Source organism: Pseudomyrmex gracilis, unplaced genomic scaffold (assembly GCF_002006095.1).
Source record: "Pseudomyrmex gracilis isolate BER0280 unplaced genomic scaffold, ASM200609v1 scaffold_72, whole genome shotgun sequence".
In the NCBI taxonomy this organism is placed as follows: domain Eukaryota; kingdom Metazoa; phylum Arthropoda; class Insecta; order Hymenoptera; family Formicidae; genus Pseudomyrmex; species Pseudomyrmex gracilis.
In genome coordinates, this window is record NW_018020656.1 from 499,468 (window position 1) to 517,557 (window position 18,090).

The 18,090-nt window shown below is 29.8% G+C and overlaps 2 protein-coding genes across 12 annotated transcripts; both read left to right on the plus strand.

Annotated features, from left to right (window-relative positions):
- Nucleotides 1–2,947: 2,947 nt before the first annotated feature.
- Nucleotides 2,948–5,931, plus strand: LOC109854707 (RNA polymerase I-specific transcription initiation factor RRN3). The gene is made up of 8 exons (XM_020428102.1): nucleotides 2,948–3,151; nucleotides 3,579–3,782; nucleotides 3,863–4,082; nucleotides 4,190–4,298; nucleotides 4,379–4,531; nucleotides 4,609–5,103; nucleotides 5,190–5,377; nucleotides 5,448–5,931. Exons 2-8 carry the CDS (start codon nucleotides 3,579–3,581, stop codon nucleotides 5,753–5,755), a joined length of 1,677 nt encoding a protein of 558 aa, XP_020283691.1. The 5' UTR covers nucleotides 2,948–3,151; the 3' UTR covers nucleotides 5,756–5,931.
- Nucleotides 5,932–6,163: 232 nt separating this feature from the next.
- On the plus strand, nucleotides 6,164–18,043 carry LOC109854713. 11 transcript variants are annotated; one of them, XM_020428111.1, is made up of 20 exons: nucleotides 6,166–6,375; nucleotides 8,385–8,765; nucleotides 9,954–10,069; nucleotides 10,164–10,321; nucleotides 10,406–11,350; nucleotides 11,654–11,850; nucleotides 11,942–11,984; nucleotides 12,652–12,804; nucleotides 13,607–13,742; nucleotides 13,865–14,065; nucleotides 14,177–14,335; nucleotides 14,430–14,606; nucleotides 15,385–15,536; nucleotides 15,619–15,707; nucleotides 15,791–16,126; nucleotides 16,241–16,493; nucleotides 16,569–16,645; nucleotides 16,723–16,942; nucleotides 17,047–17,459; nucleotides 17,775–18,043. In XM_020428111.1, the coding sequence occupies exons 2-20, from the start codon at nucleotides 8,524–8,526 to the stop codon at nucleotides 17,905–17,907; spliced, it is 4,200 nt and encodes a 1,399-aa protein (XP_020283700.1). In that variant the 5' UTR covers nucleotides 6,166–6,375; nucleotides 8,385–8,523; the 3' UTR covers nucleotides 17,908–18,043. The 11 variants fall into 11 exon arrangements, with proteins under 11 accessions (XP_020283706.1, XP_020283700.1, XP_020283704.1 ...); XM_020428115.1 differs by having other exon boundaries at nucleotides 10,406–11,326; XM_020428116.1 differs by having other exon boundaries at nucleotides 10,478–11,350.
- Nucleotides 18,044–18,090: the final 47 nt, after the last annotated feature.

Consider the following 18,090-nt stretch of genomic DNA (forward strand, 5'->3'; position numbering starts at 1 on the left):
CCTGATTGCTACGTGGGACTGGAGTTGAAGATACAGCGATGGACGACGATGGACTACGCGCAACGGTACGTTATTATAAATAATTTATTCTTCTCACATAAAAAGCACCTCACTGTTAAAAAGGTTGCTTTTTTATATATAAATTTGTAATTTACATTTTAAATTATAATTTATACAAGCATATTACAGTTTTTAAAGTTATATGCCTGATAAATTTTAAATATAGTAACTTAATTAAATTATTCTAAAACTGGTTTCTTTTATAATAGTATGGAAAAAAAATCCTTCATATATGGACATATTCTATATCTGTAATAATGTTTAATTAAATACAATCATATATGAGATCTTCTCAATCTCATGCAAAATTATTATGTCTAGATATAGAATTTGAGCATATATGAAGGAAAAATAATATAATTTAGAATTAATTAATCGATTATGTTTCATATCTCTACCATGAAAATTTTTGAGAAGAATAAATTATTCTGCATGAGTAGTAATCGCACTGATTTTTCACTATATCGTCACTCTCTACGTATAATCTTGTAACTCCAAAACGCAAATTTTAGGGGAGAGCAGTTTAAAAGTTTAAAGGTTCGTATAGTTTCCCTAGTTAAGGGATCTTTCGGTTTTAAATTTTTACCTTATGAATATTTTTTTAAATATTTGGTGACNATAAAGAACATGACTTTTTAAGCGTCATCATGCAATAAACTGAAAATATGTGATACTTATGTAATTATACGTAGGGAGTGACGATTCTTTTTTGATGAAATTTCCATTTGTATATTGTGTAATTTAAAACAATATTGTAATATTTCTTCTATATATGTGCTTTTTTTATTTTTTTTTAAATATAGTTTTTTTATAGTTTTTTTAAATATATATATTTATCTGTATCTTCTACATCTACTTTCATATTTCTATATCAATTTCTCTTAAAGAACCGATATAGAATTTTTTTTGGAGACTTTTATTCTTTTGTACTTCTATATCAATTTCTCTTAAAGTACTGATATAGAATCTTTTTTTAAAGACTTATATTTTTTATATATTTTTTCTACATCCAGTTTTATATTTCTATATCAATTTCTCTTAAAGAACCGATATAGAATCTTTTTTCGGAGACTCATGTTCTCTTTATATCTATTCTCTTCTTTATACTTATTCTTTTCTATTTTATCTTTGCAAAAATATATATTTGAATATATATTTGAAATATATAAATATTTAAATATATATTTTTACTTTTTTCATATTCTATCTCATCTATAAATACATGGTAGGCTTTATCGGATGGGAACATACTTTCTTTAAATCAAATAAAATATAAAAACTCGGTCAGGAAACTAAAATAAATTTAAAATAATTACTTTTAATTTTAAAACAACTGCCCCTTGCGTAAAATATTTGATAGATTTTAAAACTTTCCAAAGTAGGTAGGTAGGTAGTTATCTGTGTAGGTAGGGATACGTATCTACAAGCGTTTGTAGAAAATATATTAGGCCGGGTAGGTAGGAAATATGGTAGACCGAATAAGTAAGAAGAAATCAAAATGTCAAATTAGGATCAAGGTTGTTATGCAGCCTTAATCCTAATTAATAAGGCTAGTAACGTTTAAGATATGTCAGATGTCTAAGATAGATAGGTAGGTAGGTAGGATTATATATAACTATTTATATTATATTATATAATATTGTATTATATTGTATTATATTGTATGTTATATGTAACAAATGTGTAATAGAATTGTATTCTATTGTAATGTATAAAAAAATTGTAAAATGAAACTTGGAAATAGAAAACACACTGATAAAGAGTTTCAAATAAAAAAGCAAACGCTATATTTCTTGGAATTGCAACTTTTCCGACATTATATTTGTGTACCGTTAAAACACCTTTGTATAATATATATGGTTTTTTGTGTATTTCGTATCTATATATATATATGTAGTGTTTTTAAGAAAATAAAATAAAATTTATAAAGCACAGAGCAGCAAATGATGATGTAAAAGGACATGATATTTGACTACACTCCACGAATTCTGATGTTGCTCGCTAAAATAAGATTCTTTTTTTATCACATCTTTTCTGGTATATCACATTTATGTTGTACAAAAAGTTGCAATGGTTTTTCTTATCCTTTTCTGTTTTCCTTTCTCATCTTCTCATCACGAGATCGGTCATTTTAAATTTCAAAAAAAATCAAATTCACGCTCTCGAATATACTCACACACTTAAAGAAAGTGACCATTTAAACTCGTGCACATAGCACAGAATTGAACCGCACGCTGTGGACATAGCGTACCAACATGTCGCTCGTGGACTGGCTGCGTAGTTCCAATGTGTACCACTCGTGGACATGCGCTAGTTTACCGGGGGAAAAAGTGATTACACATTCTCTTATGGGCCTGGTCGCTCTCAGACTTCTCTCTGCTAAGAGCGGACCGTGCTTAATCAAGCAAAGCTTAAATATGAACTTAACCGACCGAAATATGAATCTAAAGAGCCGTCTACAATGGAGAGTTGTAGGCCGTAATAGTAAGAAATTGACCAATCACAGACAAAGTACAGAAGAATAATCGATTGTGATTTGTCAATTTCTTACTGTTACGGCCTACAACTCTCCATTGTAGACGGCCCTTAACCGGTTAAGTTAGGTTAGATTAGTATATGAACCTGACCAGATACTGTGTGAAGATATGAACTTAACCTAACTTAACCGATCGAGATGGGAACTTAACCGCTCTCTGGCCGCTCTCAAACTGTTTTCTGCTAATATTAAAAAATTTATAGACAAGATCTTTGGCTACAAATGTTATTAATATTTGTAAATTATTTATGTGTGTATTGATATGATTGGCCAGAATAAAAGAACAAATGTCCTGATTGGTCAATGAAACGCTATTATATATATATATATATATATATATATATATATCATCAGTGTTCGGAGCACAGTCTACTTGTCATAGTCCTTTTGTGGACTCCGCTTCCGCTACGTATAACGTGAAACGTGAAACCCTGTAGCCACGTGCAAATATGTGAATAATGTGTTCATATCACTTAGAATAATACGCATTTAAAAGTATAAGTGAATGCGTACGCGGTGGTTGGTAAAAAGTTTAAGCACGAGTGAATAAAAAAGGTAAACTTATCAATATGTGTATAAATTATTTCAATGTGGTCACATTATAACCTTTTCTACTCGTTTTATCTTACAAGTTCGCGATGTCCGTGCTCAAATTGTGCAAAATCGCACAGACACTTGCCAAGCATATTATTAATCTGAGCACAAGGAAACAAAGTTTTTCTTTACCTCATTAGTTAAATCAACTAGTTTACTTATGTGACTGATCAGGTCCAAGACCTGCGTTTTGCAATTCTAATGTAGAACGATATTTATGTGTATTGCGAAAGTTTGTGCAATATTATTTCTGTTCATATTACTTGAAATTGCTCTATTATCGTTACTTTGAAACAGTATTTTGCGGATTGTAAAAGATGTGTAAAAGAACTTGGCTTTGAAAGATTTGTGGAATAAAGAACTTGACAAATTAATTTATCTCAAACAGATGTCTGTGGTTTCTTCAAGAATTAGCAGTGTGTCAACTTTATTGAAAGGCACTGGAGTTCGATCACAAATTATCAAACAATCTAACAGAGTATATTTTAAACTTCCTAATGACATTAAAAAAATATTGTGTGATTTTGAGACTGGGAGTGGAATAAAAGAATATAAAAACTTGATAAGTTTACTTAGAGAAGGTGTTATAAAGGTAAAAATAAAATATATGTAGCTTTTGCATATAAATAATATAATAAATAATATATATGGATATTCTTGTGTTTCTCTTAGGATAGTGATTTAACAGAATTTCTAAAAGAAGCAAGAGAATGTGTGTCTTCTTTAGGTATTGAACATGAATTATTTATTCAAGCTATTCTTCAACTAGAATGGACAAACAGATCACCAGAAGTTATTTCTACTTATAAACAGTTTTTACAAGATTTAGTATGTATGCAGCTCTGCCATCTGAAAGCTGTGATAAATCATTTAGTTCAATTATTTAAGCCTGGTAAATTTTATGTTTAATTATATCTTTAAATATACTTTACAGCATATTCAATAAACTTTAGGTTTTTTAATAATATAGACATTAGATAACATAAATAATTTTTTTAGTGAAAGACAACAATGTGGAACATGAAGTGGAAGAAATAAAACCTGAAGATATAGAAAGGCTAAATCACATACATGATATATTACACAAAATTTTAGAGTTGATTCCAATGTAAGTGTCAAATCAATTAATATATACATATAACATTTGCTTCGTTGTTATTGTAAATATACACATTGAAAATGTTTTAGGTCAAGCAAACTTTTGTTACAATCTCTCGGATCGCAATTTCCTTACATCAAACATGGCACTTATACTCATAAAATCTATATCTTCGCACTATTGCATATACTAAATTACGCACCTCAATTCAGAACAGATATTTTGTCTTTAATCATTAACAGGTAATATTGTCGCGTGTAGTTAACTTTAGATTTTATTCTTAAACAATATTTTATATATCTGTATTCATATGATTTAGATTGACAGTTTTGGATATCGATGTACCTCGTAAGAAAATCACTGACGACGATGAAGAAGATGATAAAATCGATGATAATATTGATAGTAATAAAACAACTGACGGTGATGATGATCGAATTAAACTAGATATTGATGCAGACAAAACTATAATTGACCATCCTTCGGCACGTACATTAGATACGTGCATGGAATTATTTCTCAAATACATGCACGAATTCTGTTTCGTAAACGATGATTTGAAATTAGGATCTTTGAGAATACTTTACATAGATATTCTCCGACTATTTGAAACTGTAATATTATCTACGCACGTTACTTTATACGTGCAATATATCATGTTCTACATTTGCAGTTTCAAGCCTATTGTGGCAGAGAATTTCACAGATTGGTTGTGGTGTAAAGTAATCGATCTGAATGCAGCACCAGTTTTACGGCAAACAGCTGTTTATTACATTTCTAGTTTACTTACTACTGCCTCGTATGCATCTCACGAGTGAGTATCACAGTGTTCATCCATTAATTTTTATCATTATTATAAAACAACACTGTTTATAACGCTATAATGTTCATTTCTTTTAGATTAGTAAGACACACAATGTCTACATTAACAAAATGGTTACACAATTACATTGGAATGCAAGAATATTCGGAATGTGTAATGATGACTGACGATGATGCGAAAGCACACATCGTGTTTTATTCAGTTTGTCAAGCATTCTTTTATCTGTTCAACGCAAGATATAAAGAATTTGTCACATCGAACAATGGTGAGTGCATATTTATCATACACGTACATCCGACAATTTTATAAATAAACTTATTTTGATATTTTTTCAGGTATAATATTTCTTCAAGAACTCAATATATCAAGCATCGTTGCTTGTCAATTAAATCCTTTACAAATATGCACTACCGAAATTGTCTACGAATTTGCGAACATTACGAGCACGTATCAGTTAGCCTATTGTTATACTATAATTGAGACCAATGAGCGCAGTGAACTCCCGATTTTTGGAAGAAAACGTCGTTTACTCGTTTTACTTCCCAGGTTTTTCCCCTTTGGATCTTGTTTGCTCCGGCAAAGCAGACAAAGACTATCTCCCTTATTTCGCAATAATATAATGAATGCCGAATCAGACAAATAAAAATAGTTTGTACACATTGTATTATTCATATGTGATATGATTAATATATGTACATGAATAAACAAAATATATATACTAGTATATATATATTTAAATCAATGTCTGAAAAAGCAAGTGAGTTTTGACTTTTCTCGACTGTGTAAAAATGGTGTATGAAAACAATAGAAGAAAGATAAAATAATAAAAGAAAAGATAAAATAATAGATGTATCAAGATATTTAAAAAATAATATTTATTGAAAAAACGTTAAAAAAAAAAAAACTTTTGGAACAAATTTCTCTTTTCTCTGCTTCAATTTTACTACTTTGTAGAGAAGAAAGAACGAGTAACAAATATTAGAACAATTTGAAATCAAACTTCGCGGTTAGATGGCGTGCCGGAAGTTTGATAAAAACAGGGGCGCAATACGTTCGTTAGCGGAGCGATCGCAACTCAGGTTCGCACGCATTGGCTCGCGCTAGTATGGTAGACACACGTAAAATGGCGAGATACAGTTGTTATTTACTCGATTCAAAAGTAGCGGAATAAAGGCGGATAAAAGCAAGTCGGAATCGTTCAATACGTTGATTAGACGGTCTTGTTTTTGTGTCTGTTCCGCGAAATAACTTTTGTAAGTGATCGTGAGTATCATGTCTAATGTGAAGAGTTTACAATTTAACGCGTGCATGAAGAGAGATCGCTGTCGTTCTCATCTTCGCCGTACATACGTATGTAGGTTTTGTACATATTCGGGAAGCTGTTTTTTTTTCCAAGCTTGAGTTATCAACCACATATTCTGTATTCCTCGTAACAAGATTTTGTTGTTTCGCCAAATAGTGTCTTTCCCCGCAAGTAATCTCTTAATCCGCGCAATGAGGTTATGAATCTTCACAGCAAGAGGTTTTTCTCGGCTGATCTCCAATTCGATCGCAAGAAAAGTACCAAACTCTCATTTTCTGCAAGTAATAATTGTTCTGCATCTTCGATTTCGAGATCTGACCTATTTTTGCGAACGATCTCTGTCTCACAGAAGCAAAGAAATGCGTTTGCGATTAATATCCGCTGAATTTTAGGTTATAATATTGTAGAAGTAAGATTGAACTATTTCGTTCGATGTTCTCTTTTACGATTTGCTCCCAGTCGCAATAAGTCTGTTGAAAGTTTATCAAACGTACTAATTTTCTATCAAAATGTTCCTCCTAAAGATCTAATCTTGCATTAGTTTTCTTGACAATTAGAAATCGTGTCTTTTGCACGTTAAAATCTATCTCCTTGAACAAGTGTCTCGATTAATCTCATTCGTTGTTTTTACTCCTTAGAATATACTTTCAGACACATACACAAATAGAATGATTATCTCTATTTTGTGTTTTATATGAGATGTTTTATATCTGTGTATATAAGAGTGATTTGGAGAAATGAATAATGACATATTTGACAGAAAAGTTTATATATATATACTTACTTACAATTAACTTATTTATAACTAATGAAGAAAGAGAGGAGACAGTAAAATTGATAACAGTGTATTATAATATACAATTTTCTCATATATTTATTTTACTTTTAGATTTTATAGTTATATTAGTCTGTATACATATATATATATAAATATATATGNATCAAAATATTTAAAGATCTACAATAACCAAGAATTTTAAATATATTAAAATTATTTTATTATCTCTCTTTAGTCTTATCACAAAGCATATATTCCAAAACTTAGTGGAAAATTTACAATATCAGTTATATTGTACATGTGTGTTGCACTATCACATCATACTAATATATGTTGTATAGGTATATGTATATATGTGTGTGTGTATATATATATATATATATATATATATATTTATTTATTTATTTATTGTACTATTCATATTTTTGTCACAATTAAAAATACATTTTGCTTTCTCATAATAAAATAATTTATTATTTTGTTATTTTCACATATATTTATGCTGCATGTTGTATTGTTTGCATAATATTTGGTTGGTAAACAAGTCAAATTCATTTAAAACATACATCATAAAATTGTGTACATCACTTTTTGTTTCTAGTAAAACATCTTTGAAGCACATGTTGTAGATTTTACAGTTGCTCAAAGGTAAAAATATAAAAAAATGAATATACAAAAAGCTTATGTTTCTGCAATAAGTTCTTCATTGTTGTTAATAAGCAGAATTTATTATTATGGTTATAGAAGTATTTAAGGAAATCACTTTGTATAGGAGACTACTTTAAAATTTTGAAAATGTTTTATTAGTATTAAAATTTATGCATTAAAATTTATATATTCTGTACATACTTGTTGCTAAAATCTGTCTTGGATAGATTTTATCATAGAAGTAGTTTTGCTGTCTATTGTGTTTTAACAGTGCCTTGTAATCTTTAAAATAGAAAATTATAATAAATATATATTAGTTGAAGATATATTAAATATATATTTTGAAACTTACAATTAAATTTCAACTACACAGTTACAAATACATATAGTTTTATTTCAACAAGCAAACATTATTAAATTTATATATTTCTATTTCTATTTTTAACAATTTTCTCAGTTTATTCTAATTTTTTTTTTTTTTTTACTTTAAAAATGGTAAAGCGCATAAATTGTATCACATAATATGTGAATGTTTTCTCATAGGATATCGTGTAAGAGCAGATACTTTTGCAGATATGATATTGATGGATTGGTCCTCCTTGATATATTAGCAGCGATACAATATTGATCTTTAGTAATTGAAGAGGATCATATTTTTACCAGTAATTAAGTCTTGAATAATATGGCACAATATTATAACCTTGTGACTAATGCCGGTAGTACTTTTACAATTGAAGAAGTACCAAGAGTCTGTACTGTAGATGGACAGCCAGTTCAGTTAGTTGTTGAGAACGTAAATAATAGTGGTAACAGCTCACAGCAGCTTGTGGCCTGTCCTGCTACATCACAAAACAGAGAGGCAATATTTCCTTCGCATACTATTAATTTAGGAAATCAAATAGCTGCAACACGATTGGAACAAGGGTAATTAATGCATGTATTTTCAAATGTACAAATGTATTGAAATAGTAAAATAACAGGTTTATCTAAAGTTATGATTATGCAATGCTAAGATAGCTCAGAAAATTCTAATAATTGTAAAATAAAATAGTAAATATCTTACAAATACTTTCATTTCTACATTAATTTATCTTATTATGTACAATAGGCCATACATTTTAATTAAAACGTTGTTTTGATTTCTAAAAGGCATAACAACGTCAACTTTAATAACTAATATTCATGGGGACTATACACAAGAGTTAATTAACATTTTGAACGATATGTAACATTTCAATGTTAAAGTGATGTTGTAATCGTCAAATGTATGTACAACGTAGAAGATATTAACAGGTGCTTCTTAAAGTAGTCTTCTATTTTCTGCATAAGCATATAAATGTATGTTAATTAACGATAAAATAATATTTATAAGCAGTGAAGATAACATTAAATACTAATTAGAGCAAAGGAGAAGTTTTATAATCTCTACAATAAACGCGTGTGCCTCAAAGAAAAACTTATCAGAGTAATTGCTAGGATGCTGACTTACTAATATATTGGTCATGAAAGAGTTATGTGTGTATGTATGTGTGCTATAGACATATATATTTAATACATAAACATCACGGAATTTGAACTTTATCTTCTATTGCAATTATTACATTTGTTTTATTGGAGATTATAAATTTATTTGCACCTGCCGCTTTTTATTCTAAAAATATTAAAATTTTATTTTTATTTTAAATAATGTAGCAGTTACATAATGAGAGATAAATAAAAGTGGACGTTGTTAGATAATCAAAATTGCAAAGAAAACTATATATGATGCACAGAAAATTAGTAATACACTTTTATAAATAGTTTTTAAAATTGTTGTTATGCACAATGTAACAGTTGTATAATCCTTTTGTTGTGTGGCCTGTAATTTGTATTCTATTCTATTTTTAGTTGTTTAAAGTCAACATTTTTCAAACTTGTATCTTTTTACTGAAAAATTAATATTAAAATATGAAAATATTTATATAATTACAAAAAGTTAAAATATATATTTATGAGAAAATATATTTATATACATATATATTAATATGCTTGCTTGATCTAGTGACTGTTAATATAATTTAAGAATTTAAGTATTATTATAAACCAATATTTGCAACAAAGTTTATTTTTCAGACAAGATGTGTTTATAATCAAAACAAATAATATAGCTTCAACTCAGGAAATATTAAAATCTAATATCGCGAATGCACATACTACTGAAAATATTGTGAAGATTGTAGATCATTCAGGTAAACATGTTAACTATATTAATATATATTCATCAAATTAAAATATATATTCATCAAAATATTAAATCTTTAAATTTGTCATTCTTGTTTCCAGGTATTAAAACAGATTGTAAAAATGAAAGACAAACACAGTGGATAAAAATGCAAAATGCTGCTACGACCACAGTGTTAAAACCAAATACATTATTACAAGAAAGAAATCAGACTGCCACTGTAATTAGAAATAATACCCAAAACGACATTGTATCGCCAGTAAGTTTAAATAATATAATAATGTGTTCAAAAACTAAATTAATGTTTTTTTTTTTTTTTGCTTATAACAATATCTTCTTTTAGCCATCTGCTTGTATGAACTCTGGTTTATCCAATTTTGGAGACAAAAAAAAACCTTACTATAAAACTCTACAGGTGACGAACAATATAGGTGTAGCGTGTCAAACTTCAGATAAACTAAATGTAATAACTACAATGGAAAATCGGATTCAAAATTCACATGTAGCAACTCCAAGACCTGCCATGTCTGTCAACAGCAAAAGTATTAATCACGTGGGCCAGAATATTGTACGACCAACGCGTTCTAATACGAGTATGTTACATGTACGGCCTGTAGCTATAGTTCCTCCCGAAATCTCGAAAACATCTGTCAGAGTACAAGGTCCGGAAATGAAATGCTTGAACGAGCATATCAAGCAAGCGAAACTTAAAATGCAATTACAGCAAAAGCAACATATCGAGAAACAGAAATGCCAAAATAACCCACAACGACAACAACAACAACAACAACTTCCTAACACATTGCATCCTGTCCAATCCTCACTGAACCTTTTACAATCGCGTCGTTCGATAACACCAAATTCTGTACAACAAAAGACGCAACAGATTTCAATGTCTCCGCAACCTCAACAAATTCAAAAACAATCCGTGACAGCATCGCCAGCTCCTTCAGCTGAAACTAATAGGCACGTTACCAGTACTAACGTTACCAGTAATATGGAAGTTGATCTTTCTGAGTGTACGCAGGAAAAAGAGATTATTACTCAACAATCTCCCTCATTGCAATTAGACCATGAAAAAAGTTCAAGTGAAAGCGTTGCTTATCTTCAGAAAACCATCAACGATCCAAAAAGTGCTATAGTTCAGCAACAAATTAACGGAAATAAAGCAAAAATGTTAGTGATTTTAACCTCTGGAGAACAAAGATTAATTACTTTTGACATACCGAATGAAGACTGTACTGTGCACGACCTATTGGTTCAGGTACGTGCAGTCATGATGAATCAGGTACGTTATATAAACTCGGAAAATTTGTAAATTTAATACAAATAGATGAATTGTATTACAGTAATTGCACAAATACATTTTTTTTTTTTTAAAGAATACGCAGTAACGGTCTAGACAGAACGGTCTGTACCAATTTGACCGTATCTCTTAAAATTATACGAATATATACAATATATACAATAATATACATAATGAAATACGAGATTACAAACTCAAATTCAAAAGTGTTCTTTAATTGTAAATTACATATAATGAATAATATTAATTATATCATTTTAATATATACAAGTAATCTTTTTCCAGGTTAATATCTCGTTTTCTGGATCAACAGTCTCCCTGGTAGACGATCCTGCGCTTGGTATAAACTATATAGTAGATGTCAGTTCTAGATCAGCTGGGACAAACTCAGACAATGATCACACTGATTCTACTTCTAATTCTACTCAAGAAATTGTAAGCTCCACTACAACAAACAGTGACATTTTATCCCAAAATACCAAGTAAGATATATTTTAATTATTTCATATTTGCTTATATCGATAAGTTTATGTTCAATTGTTAAACAAATAACATGAAAAAAAATATTTTTAGCGCATCGGATGAAAACAGTAATACCTCTTTTGCAAGCACGGAGGTGAGCTCATACATTTACTTAAAAAAATTAGAACAAAAAGTGAGAACATTGGCATATGACTTGGGTATTATTTTTCTTTTGTTTTATATACATCTATGCATTGCATGCATATATAGAAAAGTAATAAATTATATATCTTTTTTCTTGATTTAACGCATTTAATTAATATCAAAAAATTCTGTTATTTTCTTACGTCTGTGTTAGGAATATCTGACATCGTAGTTTAAATTTGTATACTTTATGCCAATTTCTTTGCTTGATAATTAGTTACATTAACGAACACAGCGTTGAAAAAGTACGCAAATATGTACAGTTGTAAACCTAGTTTCGCGTCAAGACTGCGGTAATTATCTTTGATAATAACTTTAATAAACGAATTTACGATAAAAACACTTTTAAAGTTGTGATATTAATATAAATATTAATATTACTATAAGAGAACCACTCTTGTGTAAGAAAAGAAAATATGAGATGGACAATACATAATATATAAAAAATATATACATGTACATGTATAGAGAGAGAATAAGAAAGAGAAAACAAGAAAGAAAAACAGAACTCACATATTCTTATATTCGATAAGAATGCTTTATTAACACAACAAAGGAGTATATCTCAACAAAGAAAATTGTTCTGCAACTACGAAGTATATCGTGTTATTACTTAGGAACCTATTTTGGTCAAGGGAATGCTTGCTCTCTGTCCACATTGCGGCTACAGTTCACTCCACTTCAACCGATGTGAAAGATGTAATACAAAATTAAGTGAAGAAGTCAAGTCGATACCCATAGCACAAAAGGAGTGTGGGATATCTGTTGATGTAAGGATTATGATTGCGACGTTAGAAGACCGTTATTATATTACGCTTAATAGCACAATACTCACCTGTTATATAATGATCGATAACATAATCGATGAAAATAGCTGACAAGGTTTTAGATTATTTATGAGTTTGTTATTATCTTAACATTTTTTTTTTAATATAATCAATTTATAAAATGCTCTTAATTCGCGTTTTTTTAAACGCTTTTATAAGTATTTTGCAAAGTTTTCTGAGATATCTTAAATCTCGGAATTGAAATGTAATTAATAAAAAAAGTTCTCACAATATAAGACTAGTCATCAAATTGAACCTTTTAAATGATTAAATTAAAACATTCCGAAAAAAGTGGGTTTTTGTGTGCTCTCTAAAAGTTCAATTTGATGACTTAGAATTAAATATATAATATTGTATAATACTTGAAGAAATTAGAAAAAATAAAAGCGCATATAACATGATTACTACAAGTTATATTGAAGGCAGCTCGTAACAAACTTCAATATACTTTCTATATATATCTATATCAGGTGAGTGAAAAAGTTCGTGCCCGATTTATCATTAAAATCAATCAATCAATCGTTGATTTTAATGATAAATCGGGCATGAACTTTTTCACTCATCCAATATATATTTTATATATATGTATATATACGTATGTGTGTGTGCGCGTGTGTGTGTGTGTACATATATACATATAAAATTTCCGACATATTCTCTACTTTTCTTCGTCAGCAACTCTTTTCACCAATATTTCTTAAAGTGAAGTATTCTATAAATATGTCATGACTGTATATCTTTCCAGATATTTTATAAGAAAAATAATGAACGAAATACTACACGATTAGAGAAAACAGAACGAGACGGTCCTACATGCAAACGGCCAAGAGGAAAGGGTAAAGGTACACCTTCAAAACCAAAGCCTATTCACAAAGAACCAGGTATATACGTAATGTACTTTGCGCACATAAAAAAAAATATCAATATATAAATCTAGTATTGGCAGTTATTTTATTATTTTGTATTAAAAATATTTTAGTATGTTACATTTTTATGTTTTTAGAGTGTTTGACAATATCATCTGATGAAGAAGATGAAGGCAAGGCTAAAAAGATAGGAAACATTAATAATAATACGTTAGGCCATGCAAGTAATTCTTTTAATGAAGAAGTGGGCACCATATTAGAAAAAGAACCAATAATTACCACCAATTGTATTTTTAGTTCGTATAACGATTTTAAAAATGATGAAAAATTTGGTACAGGTAATATTTTTTTTCATAAAGAACATGAGTGATAACGATATACTATGTAGCCGATATTAAAAAATAATACTATGTTTATATACACACTAATGAGTTGATACCGGATTTTAGGAACGTGTGATAATGAGAGCTTTGTAGACAATGAACAAGCATTACAAACTGCCATAGAATGTCGAACAGTCAGAATAGGATCTTATAAATATATTCCACGAGAAAAAATAGTAGTTTCTCGTACAGGTGTAAAATTTAATGTACCTTTATTAGAAGATGGTAGGTGTTAAATTGCTCTTAGATACATATGTATAATTTGGAGAAAGAAATCTAAAGAGAGAGAGAGATTAAATATGATGCGTGTATTTTTTAGACACAAGCTTTATTACATTGGATGTGAAATATCGAGATATAGTTAAATTATTGATACATTTTGGAAAGACAATGCCGGTGCTGTTCTTTTATACAACTACAAATACAGGCACTATGATACGTGAATTATTAGGAATGCAAGATCCAAAAGGGCCATATTATGATCCTGCTGGAAAAGGTATATTTGTGGTTTATGCGAAAATGATAACATCTTGAAATGGTCCTGTAGCACGGTGAGAGGAAATTTTTAATGCGCGACCTTGTTTTCGTGCAAAGTCCATTACGTGGCATTCAAATTCGTCGTAATAAAATAATACAGATACATGTATTTTCGTATCGCGCATGCTCAGATAAAAACATTCCGCCCAAATGACAGATTTTCTAACCTCTGAAACGTCGTTTCTTTTTTTCAGTAATTACTCTTTCTCGTTGTTGAGCGATAAGTTTTATTTATTAAATTTTTATTAATGCTCAAAAACACATCAAATAAATATAATTTTATTAAAATTTAAGAGCGCAGTTATTAAACAAAATTTAATTGCGTTTCCACCATTTTCAATTAAATTAATCGTCTAATTAAACGTTATTTGCTAATTCGACTACATAAATCGATGCGATTGGTCACTTCTGTGGAAATGATCTTCAGTGGAATGATCGAAGATATTGAAAATAGTTTCATTTATATAAAAGGATCCCAGACAGACATGATTACTAATCATGTTGTAGGTTGTGGTTGAAGATAAACAATCGCAGATGGTCACCAAAACTGTTATCAGAATCACATTATGTTGTCATTACGCACAAAATTGTATTTATTCAGTAACGATTTTTAATTGGAACGAGTTGTTTCAAACTATGCTATAGAACTTTCCTGAAAAGGAAAAAAATTATTTTCAACAGATATATATATATACGTATATATAACCAGTATATCAATATCTTGTATTATTTGTTAGATCATACGCATAAACGTATCACGTTATTGCCGGACAAATTAGCGGATGATTCAAGAGCCATAATAACAGCTTTGTTTGCACGAGGAGATAAAATGGAAGAATTGAATCCAAAAGAAGCTAATGATATACTTTTGCGAGCATCGCCTAGGGATGTATGTGTTTTGACAAAGTATTTTTCAGTTACGTATATAATAATATTTGTTTCTAAATATTTATTCACACATTTTTTCACAGAATCAATCACAGGTGCAGAGTATTACAACTCGGAAACAAAGCCAAAATTCAGCATCAAGTACCGTCAGTGCAAATGAACCCATACAAACGTAAGAGTTCAGTTTTACGAAATAAAAAAATGTATTTATTTTCTTTTGAGTTCCGTAAGATAAGTAGTCGCTTTTTTTTGCAGAATAACAGTTTATCCGCCACCTCCTGCAAAAGGTGGCATAGCTATCAACACTGAAGATTATTTATGCCTTGCCGAAGATCAGTTCTTGAACGATGTGATTATAGACTTCTATTTAAAATATTTAACCTTGGAAGTATTATCGGAATCTGACCAACAGAGAACTCATGTGTTTAGTTCATACTTTTATAAACGTTTGACCAGTCCACATGCTCAAGCTGCTGAAAGTGTTATCAAACCAATAACGCCTGCCGCAAAGCGACACGCGAGAGTGCAGAAGTGGACAAAAAATGTTAATATATTTGAGAAAGATTTTATTATAATTCCAATTAACGAACAGTAAGTAATCTCCCACTCTTAAATAAACGGTAAACACTACTTTTTTATTTACATTAGATGTACAAAATACATCGTATACATATTACATGATATAACAATGTGTGTTATTTGTAGCGCACATTGGTTTTTGGCTATTATATGTTTTCCTGGATTAGTTGGAAAAGTTAATTTGCAAACTAACGAAAATAATATTTATAAGACTGTGCAAAAAAGCAAAAAAGTAAAAGAGTTGAAAAAAGCAGTTACTATAGGTTCTACAACAATTACTCCTGTACCTACAACCATAACGATAGAGCAAGATGAAGGCTCCGAGAGAGACGAGGCCGAAGGCGATGATGAGGAAATGGAAATGGATAGTGACGAAGAAGTAAACAAAATTTTATTGCGACATTATTTCTCGCTACGAAATAATCAATATGCTTAATTCTCTTATTATTTTCAGGATGAAACTGAAGAATCAGAAGAAAATAGCACACCAAGCCTCGTTAAAACCGAACAGCAAAAGGACACTGTTAAAATGTGAGTGGAATGCATAATATGCAATTAACATAATCCGTGAACAGAATTTCTATAATTTGAATAACGTTAATTTGTAGTCCCTGCATATTGATATTCGATTCACTCGCTGGTGCTAGTAGAGCTCGAGTAGTTGCAACATTAAGAGATTACTTAATGTGCGAACACATTGCCAAACTTGGTGTAGAAAAGACATTTTCAAAAGATACTATCAAGGGTGCATGTCCGAAAGTGCCACAGCAATCAAACTTCACTGATTGTGGATTGTACGTGTTACAATATGTGGAAAGTTTTTTCAAAGTAAGTAAAAGTTCGAAACTTTCTTGTTGTTTATCGCGTGTAGTTCCGATCAACACAACTTATCAACATAATTACAAGACTATATGTTTTGTTCGCATTTTTAGCTTCCAATTACTGACTATACCTTACCAATTAAAACTTTAAAAACATGGTTCGAGGAAATTGTCGTAACGAGAAAGAGAGAAGAATTGTCGAAACTGTTAATTAGATTGATGAATGATACGAAGGGCGATAAGACCATCAATCTGCCAAATTTGAATTTTCCCACGCAAGACGGCAAATTAAAACCGAAGAGCGAAAACCAGACAGACGCGAAGACTACAAAGCCAGAAGTTGAGAATAAGAAAAAGCCTACGAATGTAGACGCAGAAACGCGTATTGTTTCATTTGTTACAGAAAATAATGAATCATCGGACTTTGTTAGTAGAACCACTTTTCAAATCATTCCTTACTCTGTAAGTTCTTCTAACTCGACTGAGAGCAATCCAACGGAAATGAACGAGCAAAAACCTACAAGGTATATTTAACCATATTTTATATAATTTTATTTAATTTATTTTTTTTAATTAATTTTATTTACTTGACTTGAAATATAATTTTGTTTTCCATTATATCAAAATATCACGCACGGCCTATGAATTGTTCCTATCTCGACTCTTTTCTTCACGGCAATTTTTCATGGATATCCTGATCTTCTCCAGAAATGCTTTCCCGTAAAATGTTTCCGTACTAATTGAAAGCTGTACAAGATTTTTTTTTTACGTACTTTCTTAATATGTAAACAAGTGCAATTACAAATGTTATTACATCGAATCATTTTGTTGATTTTCAGATCTTCAAGTGAGACAATGTCCTATTTAAAATCCAAACGAATTCCTAGGTTAGTGTCGAAGACACAGAATCAAGAAGACTCTCAAGTGTCGGTTAAGAAGCATAAAGGGGAGTCCTATAATTCTTGTAAATAAATTGTTTCTTTTTTACAGTGATAATATTAACTTACCTTCACACAAAATACATGAAATCATTCTATATATTACGATATGTAGTGTTAAAATATCTCATATAAGAAACGAATAAAACTACTGATTTGATTTCTGATTATACGTTTGTGATATCTTCTTTATATGACCTTAACACGTAACTTTGAA

Coding starts and splice junctions, on each gene's coding strand:
- LOC109854707 (XM_020428102.1), top strand. CDS start 3,579: ATGTCTGTGGTTTCTTCAAGAATTAGCAGTGTGTCAACTTTATTGAAA. Junction 3,783..3,862: donor TTAGAGAAGGTGTTATAAAG/GTAAAAATAAAA, acceptor TGTTTCTCTTAG/GATAGTGATTTAACAGAATT. Junction 5,104..5,189: donor GCCTCGTATGCATCTCACGA/GTGAGTATCACA, acceptor CATTTCTTTTAG/ATTAGTAAGACACACAATGT.
- LOC109854713 (XM_020428111.1), top strand. CDS start 8,524: ATGGCACAATATTATAACCTTGTGACTAATGCCGGTAGTACTTTTACA. Junction 14,607..15,384: donor TTATGATCCTGCTGGAAAAG/GTATATTTGTGG, acceptor ATTATTTGTTAG/ATCATACGCATAAACGTATC. Junction 16,127..16,240: donor ATAATTCCAATTAACGAACA/GTAAGTAATCTC, acceptor TGTTATTTGTAG/CGCACATTGGTTTTTGGCTA.